This window comes from Coccidioides posadasii, mitochondrion (genome assembly GCF_018416015.2).
Source record: "Coccidioides posadasii str. Silveira mitochondrion, complete genome".
Lineage (NCBI taxonomy): Eukaryota > Fungi > Ascomycota > Eurotiomycetes > Onygenales > Onygenaceae > Coccidioides > Coccidioides posadasii.
This window is the reverse complement of record NW_027094050.1, coordinates 20,413-31,757: the sequence shown is the minus strand read 5'-3', so window position 1 is coordinate 31,757 and position 11,345 is coordinate 20,413. Positions and strand designations below refer to the sequence as shown.

Here is an 11,345-nt window from a genome sequence, read left to right as displayed (position 1 = left end):
TTGATTCATAACTTTTATTTTATTGATTACGCAAATCGTAGTTTATTTTATATAAAATTTTTAGGAGGGTACCTTGAATTGAACAAGGATATACTATGCCACATACAGCTGTTCTACCTATTAAACTATACCCACCTACAAAAAATAAGAGATTTCTTATTTTATAGGAAATTTTAAATTTTCAATTAAGAAAGCCGGGAGAGAAATTTGAATTCTCATTCTTAATTCATGAAATTATTGTTCTACCTATTAAACTATCCTGGCTTGTTTATGTTGGAGCGATTCGAACACTCAATAGTAAATACCAAAAATTTATGACTTACCTATTAGTCGACAACATAATTATATGGGTAACAAGACTTGAACTTGTAAAGTTAAAACTATTCCATCCTAAGTGGAACCTGGTTACCATATTTCAGCATACCCATATATATATAATATTTGCTCGAAATAAGACTTGAACTTATACACAAATAGCTTCAATATTTTGCTCTACCTGATTAAGCTATTCGAGCTAAACTATTATTAAATTTGGAGTTATCAGGAATCGAACCTGAGTTCAAGACGTGCAAAGTCCTAGTTTTACCAATTAAACTATAACCCCTAAATTTCTCTTATCTATATATCTATATTTCTATATATCTTATTAATAACTTATATCTTCATATATAGATTATTATTATTATTTTAAATTATTAAGTAAATAGTTATATATATTTTTTAATTTTAAGAAATTTAATCTAAATAATTATTATATTAATTATTAGATAATCTTTATTTATTATTATTCATATAATTGAACCTATATAAAAAATTAAACATATTCTATAACTTAATTATAGATAATAAAAAATATCTTATTAATATAATATAAAAATAAATTTTTAAAATATTAAAATATGTTTAATATTATATATAAATAATTTTTATTTATTTTTATATTTATTACCTAAAGTATAAGGAATTTATTTTAGATTAAAAAAAAATAGAATTACTACTTAAAGTGTAAGGAATTACATAAAAGTTTTTAAAAAGTTAAAAAAAAAAATTAAAATCTTTTATCCGAAGAACGATTCGAACGTTCACGACTTGCGTCACTTAATCTTAAGTTAAGACTGTCTACCGATTCCAGCACTCGGATTAAATATTAAACTTTAAGGCTAAAATGAGTCGAACATTTATCTAAGCTATCATGAGCAGCTGGCTTTACCATTAAGCTATAGCCTTAAACTATTTTTTTTTTGCGGACTTAGGAATTGCACCTAAATAAATTGGTCATGAGCCAAGTATGTTACTGTTACATTAATCCGCATAAATAAGAAATAGGTGATTCGAACACCTGACCTTTCGTGTGTAAAACGACAGCTCTACCGCTGAGCTAATTTCTTTCAACCCAAGAGAGATTTGAACTCTCGAATGTAATATCGAAAATATTATGTCTTAACCTAACTTGACCATTGGGTCTAAAATTAAAAGCCCAGTGCAAGTATCGCACTTACTTAAATCGATTACAAAACGATTGCATTACTTTTATGCTAACCAGGCTAAATTTATAATTATATAAATATAAGATATGAATTATATTTAGTATATTAACAATTAGTACTTTATATCTAAAAACAATTAAGATTCTTACAATTAAAGCCTATTTAAAATAAAATTCGTAGTGTTATACTACGTTTATTTAAGAGTATCTAATAGTAAGCTTCGCGCTTAAATGCTTTCAGCACTTATCTTTTACTGACTTAGCTTTCCTGCCATGCCTATAATATTAAATTACTCTAGTGAAAGTATTAATATTTTATATATATAAACAACAGGTAAACCATAGGTCAATATTCCCAACTCCTTTCGTACGAAGGGACTATCTATTTTTTACTCTAATTTCCCCTAGAAGATAGAAACCATACTGTCTCACGACGTATTAACAATTTATGTTATCATAGAGTCTTTAACCTCTATTTCAACAGATTACTCTGTTGTTCAGACTATTTCTTATTCTATTTATTTATTTAATAACTGACAAATTTTTATAATTCTTTTAAGTCTTCTTCTAATTTAAAACATTGTTTATTATAATATAATCCTAATTTATATAACATACTAAAATGTATATATTTTAAAAGTAACATTATAACTTTACTTAATTGATTTTTACTTATAGTAATAATATATTGATTATTTATATCATCATAATAATAATAATAAACCTATTAATACTTAATGAATATAATTAGGCAAATCTAGTTTTATTTTATAATTTAATTAATATGCATCAACATTGCAATTTTTATATTGAGCATTTAAAAATAACTTGTCATTTTAAACTTCTAGTTACTAAATAATAGTAAACAATTTAATTAATATTAGATTAATAATTATACTTATAGATTAATCTATATTAATTTTTAAATTAATAGAATTCAGGTTTTCGTGGAGTTTTTAAACTCTAGTCGTTGAACGATTAAATTCGCTGCAAATTGTGATAATATATTAAATAATATAATAACATTTTCTTGCAATTTACCTGATTATTTAAATCCTATATTGATATAGGATAGGGCATAATACATACCCAGCTCACGTAGCTCTTTAATCGACGAACAGTCGAACCCTTCATGATTTCTGCATTCATGTGGATGAGCTAAGCCGACATCGCATTATTTTAATCTCTTTAAGTTTCCTTAAAGTTTAGACCATATCTTTATCCAGTATTTATAGAGTAATTAATATTATTCTGGATATTGGCGTTTGGTCGTTGAAGGTGTTATATTATAACTTCCCTGCTGATTTGCTATTATTTAATAAGGTTTCAGCAATTAGCCAACTTCTAATTTTATATTACTATAAAAAACCCCCGATGTCAAGGTGCCAAACAGCGCACTCAATTTGTACTCTCTTGCGCATATAAGCCTGTTCAATTTATGTTATCATAAAAGTTTTTAATCTTTTATTTCCATTTTTCACAAAATGGTTCAGACTATTTCTTTATCTTTATTAATTATATAATTTTTAGCTTCTATTAAATTTATACTCCACTTATTCAACCTTTAACTCCAAAAGATCCTATACGTGTTTTAGAATTTAATTTAGTATATTCTAAATTTGGTCTATTATTTCCTCTTAATAAAGTAGATGAATTACCTTTAATAGAAGAATGTACATCTAATAAACTACCTTTATATATAATCTTTGAAATTGATCTAGATGCAGTAAAACGTCTAGTTAATCTACCTGCAACTTGTAATCTTATTCCAGAAACTCTTTTATAATTAATATTATTAAATATAGTTCTTTTTAAATACTTTGATCTAGTTTTATTATTTAACATTAAATCATATAATAATTTATTTGTTATATCTATATTATTATTATTATTTATTAATTTTAATTCTTTAATATTAAAAATATATCTAGTATTAGGATTATATTTTATTTTTTTTATTTTTGTTTTTCTTATAATTGTTTTTAAATAGCTTAATAATTTTTTTCTATTTTTTCTAAGTTTTAAAATTAAAGATTCTGTTAATATATCACTATTTAAATAAAAATATTTAACATTTATAAAGTTAAATTGTATATTTTTTTTATATATTTTTTTTATTATATTAATTAAATTTTGTAAATAATAATTATTAAATTTATATTTATTTATATATATTAATTGTTTTAAATATATATATATTATTATTTTAGCTAAAGATTTTTTTATAAAATTTTTATAATTTGTAATTTGATAATTTTCTATTTTTTTTATTTTTGATACATCTTTTATATTTAATGTTTGAATTATTATATTTTTTTTTTTATTTTCTTCATTTAAATATTTAGAACCTTTATTTCTAATTAATAATAATTTTTTATTTAATAATAATTGTTTTCTAAATAATTTTATATATTTTTTTCATATTAAATTTTTATAATTTAATAATTGTCTATTATAAAAATATATTGTTATATTTACTAGATCATTAGTATGTTTAAATTCACCATTACTTATAAATATTCTATTTTTAGATATTTTTCTTTTTCTTAAATTTTTACCTAAAGAAATTTTTTTTATTTTTTTTTCTAATTTTATATTATATAAATTAAAATAACCTTTAATTAGTTTTATTGTTAATTTACTAGCTTCAGGTATTAATTTTAAAGTATTTTTATTATAAACATAAATACTATTTTTTCAATTTCTTACTATACCACCAAATTTTTTAGGATTAATAGTAATATTTTTAGTATTTAAAGCTAAATTTTTATAACTATTATTTAATTTTGATTTAATAATATTTAACATTTAATTAATTAATTAAATTATTAATATAATTTTTTTATTATATAATAACAAAGTTTAATTTTATTTAAATCTATTTCATTAATGTAATAAAATATTAATACATTAATATTTATACTAATACAATTTATAAAAATTTTTATAATTAATAAAGACATTGGGAGTTAATAAAGGATTATTATTAGCATTATTCACCTTTTAGTCGTTGAACGTTCTTATTTATAAATATGCTTAAATAAGCTTCGCTTCAAATAAACTTAATATATGTATAACAATATTAGTTATTTTTGAAATTTACCCAAAATATTACCAATATTTCAAAATATTGGGGGACTAACAAGTAATCCCTAGCGTAACTTTTTCTATAATCCAAGACCTTTCCTTTCTGCATCTTGTGATCATATGCCCCGCTTACGCGACTGATAGACTTGTAAGTCAAACAGTAAAGCAAGATTATGCCATTAAACTTTTAAAGTATAAATAATTACCATATAAATAAATTTTCTTTATTTATATGATTTTATATTAATCTATTAATTGATTAATATATAATATACATCTATTTACCATATAGTTAAAATCTTACCTAAATTAAAATATAAATCGTATTTAATACAATAATAACTGGATAATTATTAATAATTAATAACAAAATAAAAATAAAAATAAAATATAAAAATATTTTATATTTTATTTTTGTAAATTATAATTTACATATTTACAATATGAACTTTGGATATACCCAGGTACTTTTTATGGGATCTGTGCCCCGCATAAACTGCCTTCCAATCATAAAGAATATAATAGAACAAATAAAGGTGTTTCAATTATATCAATCAATTACCTTATACACTGGAAATTATCATACTATATTCATAATTGGTAACAGTAAAGCTGCATAGGGTCTGGTGAGATAGGTAGGCCCTCGCAGGCTTTCCCCCTCCAAGAACCGTACGTGCGACTTTCATCGCATACGGCTCAAGTATTATAATATTTTATACATTTAACTATTATTTTTTTTATTTTTGTTTATTCCTCTTCAAAAAGTTTAGCTAAACCTATATCATCTTCTCATATATCATAATTTTTAGTACTCTCCTTAGAATCTAATATAGGTTCAGTTTTAGATTCAGATTCTAATGTAACATTAGCTAAATTTTAATGTATAATATAATACCAGTTCTAAGTCAGCACTCTTTCAAGTTAGGTATATACCCTATCAATTCCATTACAGAATTGCATTAGCTTTTTAGAACGTCCTTTACCCACTAATATATATTCTACTTTACAATAGAACTTCCTATCTAACTAATAAATAGGGTATTATTGGGCTTACCTAGTTTATTTAATAACACTTTAATTATTACCTTAGAATCTTACTATACGCATATTGATATTCGACCCATAAATAAACAAACGAAAACTTGTTTATACAATCAATACAATTATATATGAACTTTACCTGTTTCATATTTATATACATATATAACCCTCTATATTGCGCTTCAAACGTAAGTTCAGAAATCTTATTCATAGTAATATAGCTCACCTACCATTAAGGCAGGACAGTTTTGATACTTAATTAAGCGGGCTTTACACATCAAAATTACTTTCAATGCATACCGCTTGAGCTCAGATGATGGGTTATCAGGTGGGTTTGCACCACATTGTTATTAAACACTTCTACTAGTCGCACTCTCGTCTATCTAGAGGTAAGCAGCATCTTCACTGCTATTTCAATTTCACTGAGCCAATCCTCGAGACAGCTGTTGTATCGTTAAGTCATTCCAAACCACAAATTTACCATAGATTTTTTTCTCTTTAGGTTAGGCTAATGTGGTAACTTTAATCTTAGATTACTTAGTTTCGTCTAAGAACCACTTTCATGGCGATTAGAGCACACTTTACATATTAATAATATGAAGAAGCATCTGCTCGTTGCTCTTTTACAAATTTATTAAAAAAAATTTGATTTAGATCCACGATAATCCATTTTACTTTCGTCTATCTCTTTTGATATTACCATACCCTGAATCATTAATCAGGCCAGTTATATAGTTTCCTATATACTTTGGTTAAAAGAGCTTTAGGATGTCTCCGGAGTTTGCTTCTTATTGCACAAAATTAAAAAGAAATTTTTTTATTCACATAAGCCATAATATTATTCCTTATTTTCAACACTAATTTTGTATTGTCCTAATAATAATTTACCATTTTCTGCAAATGTTTTAAGAGTTTGTCCTGTAGTAATATAACTAGGAGCAAAGGATAAAGCTGCCTTTCTTCAAGAAGAATACATATTAGTTTTACCTGTATATGTATCTGTAATAGATACTGTTACAGCTTTACTTAAAAAAGATTCAGTTTTTTCACTCCCCCATTCACATAAAAACCCGTGATATGGTTTTTTTAATTTAATACGCCTAGATAGTGTTGTTTTATTAGAAGGAGCTATCTTATTAAGATATTCTAAACAGTCATTTATACCATCAAATGTTATAGTTTTAACATTATCATCTATAGATTTTATATTCACTTTTCTTTTTTTAGAATTTAATATATTTAATCTTTCTTCATCTAACATATTTTTTATTTCTAGTTCTGATTTTTCATTAAATTTTACACCTTCTATTAGTTTATCTTTAAATATATATTTATCTAAATATACTTTACCTGTTTTTAAACTATTACTAAATATACTATGATGTATACCTAATTTAAATATAAAATCTTCTTGAGTATCAGATCAATATATTAATTCATTTTTTTCCTTTGTATACATATATAAATTTTTAGATCTTACACCTGTTATATCGCTAACAACTTTTAATGTATTAAGATTAAATTTAGAATGTAATAAAAAGTATTGTTCTAAAACAAGCTCATGATTTTTAGAATAATTATCATTTAAAAGTATTACTTCTAATTTAAAATTATTAATTCCTTCCTTTTTTATTAAAGGTATTAATTTACCTGTTAATTTATGTGTGTTATTAAAATAACCTATTAATCTTCGAGCTAATCTAGATGATGAACCCACATACATACTTCCTGTACTTAAATGAGTTCAAATATATACACCAGGTATAGCTTTACCTCTAACTGTACCTATATTTTCTAAAAATTTAGTTGACCTTGTAGTTTTTGAATCTAAATTAGAAAACTCCAACTTAGGTATCTTTAATAATTTATCTAAAACACATTGAGTAACAATAATATTTGAATAAACTAATACATCATTAATTTCCTTTGCTGTTATATATTGACCTTTATCTATATACATTTTTGCTATTTTATGTGCAAAGGACCTCTTTTACCTAAAATATATGGCCAATTCTCTTTTTCACTATTTGTAGAATAATATTTTCTATTATTAAAACTTTGCATTAAACATTTTTTTTTTATAATTTTGAAATATAAACCTAAAAAGGAAAATTATTTAAATAAAAAGCAAGATAATTGTAATAAAAAAATTTTTTTTTAATATTTTTCGAGTTACCTAAACTCAAATTTTACTCATGCAGGACCGCATTTAACGGCCAAGGAATTTCGCTACCTTTGGATCCTTATAGGTAAGACCGCCATTAATCGGGGTATCCTTCAAAACCTAATTTTACAATTAAGTAAATTCGTTACCCAGCCGACATTGGGCAGACATCACACTCAATACTTTGATTATTAATCTTTGCAGAGTGCTTTGTTTTTATTAAACAGTCGTACAACATTATTTTATGCTTCCTCTTATTTACTTGATATATCAAAAATTTTTATCAAGAATAATGGCCCTCCTTATTCCGAAGTTACGGTAGTCAATTTGCCGAGTTCCTTAAGGATTGTTCACTCAAACGCCTTTGTATTCTCTACTTGCTTACTTGTGTTAGTATTTAGGTACGGTTTATTAACTTAATTACTTAAGTGAGAATATAAAACTTAATTGTTATATTTTCCTGAACCTTTATCACTAATAAAGGTTATGTAAACAATTATTCTCTTTTTCATCGTTTTTAATTTAAATATCCCCTTTGGGTTTAATAATAAATTAATATTATTATAGATTTAACTTAGATACCGAAATTTAAATAAAATACCATAAGCTTAAGGCGAGGAAATTTATTCCTTTTTCGTTACTCATGTCAGCATTCTCTCTTGGATTATCTTTATTTTAAGTCTTAAATAGAATTAATCTAAGATATATCCATTGTTCCGCTACCCCGTATATAGAACATTTATATTTTATATTTTATATACGTACAAGGTTTCGGTATATTGTTTAGATCCGTTATATTTTCGGTGTTTTATTCTAAAATTAATCAGTGTTCTGTTACGAATTCTTCAAAAAATGGCCGCTTCTAAGCCTATTTCCTGATTGTTTTTGAAAAAAACATCCTTAATTTCACTTAACAATAATTTTGGAACCTTATAACACTTGTTCTGGGCTGTTTCCCTTTTAGACATACAACCTTATCGCACTATGTCTGATTATTTAATATTCATCTTTGCCCTTCCGAGTGCAAATACTCTCCGATAAAATCAACACGATTCCCCGATGTAAACAAAAATTTTTGCTCGAGATCACAGTTCTGTACCTGCTAAGATGTTAATTAAATTACCTACTTACATAGGTTTCGCGGAAAACCAGCTATACTAGTCTGTTTTGTCTTTCCATATATATTACAACTTTCGTTGTAAATTAGACTATACCTTTAACTATATATTTATCTTAGATAATTTATATTATTTATAACTATCTTCTAATCTTTTTATTATTTCTTCTTTTGATAATTTACGTCTTTCTCCTAACTTATTACTATTATAAGCTATTTCTATTATTTCTCTAAACATTTCTTTAGATAGTTTTTTTTCTTCTAATATCTTACTTACTTTAATTAATATTTCGTAATGTTCTTTTTTCTGTGTATTAAAATATACTTTTCTTAATACAGGTTCTACATTACTTAATATTAATTTAAAATCTTCAACTTGAAAACGTACTGCTGCACTAGGTAAATTATAAACATTACCACACTTAAAAAAATTTTTTACTTCCTCTAATAATTCTTTACAATATAAATCTTGAACTATTGTAAAATTTACTTTTATTCTTTTATAAGGTTTAATTTGAAAAGATACATTAAAACTACCATCTCCATCTATTAAACCTGTTAAAAAATCCAAATCTAAACCTTTATTATTAATTATTGGAATTTTTATATCCGGTAAAATAAATTTACCATGTTTTTTAGTTAGAAAATTTAATAACCTTACCTTAGAAATTTCACTTCGCTTAGTTGTATTTTTATTTAATTTAAAACTAAGAGAAATTATTTCAATTAAACCTTTTAAATTCAAATGTTCTTTACATAACATTTTATTTACTATAGATTTAAAAATCAAATAATTATTTAACTTATCACATTTTAAAGGATGTTCATCAAAAATAGGAAATAGTTTATTTTTAAAATCAGATAAAGTTCTTACTCTTAATTCTACTACTTCTTTTCTTGTTATAATAAAACCTATATCTAATCATTTATGTAACTCTTTAAATAATTCTTTTTCTGAAATATGTTGAGTTAATACAAATATAGGTCTAGGTTTTAATAATAAACCTGTTTTCTTTTTTTCAAAAGTAATGGTAAAACAACCATCTGCTTGCGTAAAACCACTTAATCAACCATTTGTAAACTTAAAATTTTTATTTGCATTTTTCATGTTTTTTTTTTTTAGAATTAACGTTTTTTTTCATGAGTCGGGGCTTCCAATTTTCCCCTAATAAGCCCATTACTATATTACATAGTTGGATACCCTATAGGAATATAAACAATATTTTTAGGTATTATATTTACACTATCTAAATTATCAGTCCTTCTTACGGATGCCTATATTTTAGTCCTTTGTATTTTCATACAAATATAGCTCTTATTAATTAATAAGAAATATAATACCATTAACGTAAACTTATATTCTTTTAGGGAATACTCAGGTGTTGAGGATACTTATTCTATTTATTTAAATTTTTATTTCTAAATAAATGGGATGGGTTATACATCTCTAATGAATTTACCCCTGAATGTATAGTAAATCAACTTAATAACCAACCAAACCAATTACATATAATCAGCTTAATTATAATTCGCTTAATTATAGTCCGTTACAAATAGCTATATAACGGTAAAGTTAGAAGATATTAATAAAAAGATAGATATATTATTTAACAAATTATCATAATAAATTTGGAACTATATAGTTTTGGCGTGTTACAACTTAAAATCATACTTATTTTTAAGTATATAATTTAAACTGTCTCTCCTTTCGGATTCAGTCGTTACGGGGTTATATCAAATAAGGTTTTTAACCTTTACTAAAAAATTAGTTGTTCCATACAATGATAAACTTCCCACGGTATTACCATAATTAAAATTAATTTTAGGTTTCACCGTCATGAGCCAAATTCATTTTTATTTAATAAATAAAAATGGGCGAATATTCACCAACTTACCATGATTCTTCGGATATCTTTACCACGATAACCCGTTCGGACTTTTATAATCCTGATCATGGTAAGATCACTAGTCTTCGGGTCTATAATTAGAAACTTTATCATTTTTTCATAATTGGTTTATCTAGGCAAAATATTATTAATTTTTGCTTGCTTCTAACTATAACTTACTGACCCATTATACAAAAGGTACGCTCATATTATTTATTCAAAATTTTACTCTGAGCTGCTTATAAAACTACTATTTCAAATTTTCCCTCACGGTACTTTTCTCTATCGCTTATATATTATATTTAGTTTTAGAGGAAGGTTCCCCTTTATTCAAACAGATATCATCCATTTTACTTATAAACTTCTCTAATTTTAATTTTACATTAAATTTAGAATCTCGTTTGATTTTTTTTTTTAAAGTTATTAAGATATTTCAATTCACTTTATTTATTTATTTAATTTATTTTAGAATTTAGATTTATTCTATCTTTCTTTAATATATAGCTAATTATCCTTAATAGTTTCTTTATATACTTATATTGAGATTATTTTCTCAATAAATAT

At 24.1% G+C, this 11,345-nt stretch overlaps 1 protein-coding gene and 12 non-coding genes across 13 annotated transcripts; all 13 read right to left on the bottom strand. All coding sequences in view use genetic code 4, as the record gives it.

Annotated features, from left to right (window-relative positions):
* Positions 1–63: 63 nt before the first annotated feature.
* On the bottom strand, positions 64–136 carry trnH(gtg). The gene has a single exon. It is a non-coding gene; the product is annotated as a tRNA-His (tRNA).
* Positions 137–192: 56 nt separating this feature from the next.
* On the bottom strand, positions 193–264 carry trnM(cat). The gene has a single exon. It is a non-coding gene; the product is annotated as a tRNA-Met (tRNA).
* Positions 265–268: 4 nt separating this feature from the next.
* trnQ(ttg) lies at positions 269–341 on the bottom strand. The gene has a single exon. It is a non-coding gene; the product is annotated as a tRNA-Gln (tRNA).
* A 4-nt stretch (positions 342–345) lies between these two features.
* On the bottom strand, positions 346–428 carry trnL(tag). The gene has a single exon. It is a non-coding gene; the product is annotated as a tRNA-Leu (tRNA).
* A 14-nt stretch (positions 429–442) lies between these two features.
* On the bottom strand, positions 443–515 carry trnF(gaa). Its single transcript has one exon. It is a non-coding gene; the product is annotated as a tRNA-Phe (tRNA).
* Positions 516–532: 17 nt separating this feature from the next.
* On the bottom strand, positions 533–604 carry trnA(tgc). The gene has a single exon. It is a non-coding gene; the product is annotated as a tRNA-Ala (tRNA).
* A 455-nt stretch (positions 605–1,059) lies between these two features.
* trnL(taa) lies at positions 1,060–1,141 on the bottom strand. Its single transcript has one exon. It is a non-coding gene; the product is annotated as a tRNA-Leu (tRNA).
* Positions 1,142–1,155: 14 nt separating this feature from the next.
* trnM(cat) lies at positions 1,156–1,227 on the bottom strand. Its single transcript has one exon. It is a non-coding gene; the product is annotated as a tRNA-Met (tRNA).
* A 14-nt stretch (positions 1,228–1,241) lies between these two features.
* On the bottom strand, positions 1,242–1,312 carry trnM(cat). Its single transcript has one exon. It is a non-coding gene; the product is annotated as a tRNA-Met (tRNA).
* Positions 1,313–1,316: 4 nt separating this feature from the next.
* Positions 1,317–1,388, bottom strand: trnV(tac). Its single transcript has one exon. It is a non-coding gene; the product is annotated as a tRNA-Val (tRNA).
* A 1-nt stretch (position 1,389) lies between these two features.
* trnE(ttc) lies at positions 1,390–1,464 on the bottom strand. Its single transcript has one exon. It is a non-coding gene; the product is annotated as a tRNA-Glu (tRNA).
* A 10-nt stretch (positions 1,465–1,474) lies between these two features.
* trnT(tgt) lies at positions 1,475–1,545 on the bottom strand. The gene has a single exon. It is a non-coding gene; the product is annotated as a tRNA-Thr (tRNA).
* Positions 1,546–3,028: 1,483 nt separating this feature from the next.
* D8B26_M00330 (uncharacterized protein) lies at positions 3,029–4,294 on the bottom strand. Its single transcript has one exon. The coding sequence runs from the start codon at positions 4,292–4,294 to the stop codon at positions 3,029–3,031; it is 1,266 nt and encodes a 421-aa protein (XP_065981957.1).
* Between the last annotated feature and the right edge of the window lie 7,051 nt (positions 4,295–11,345).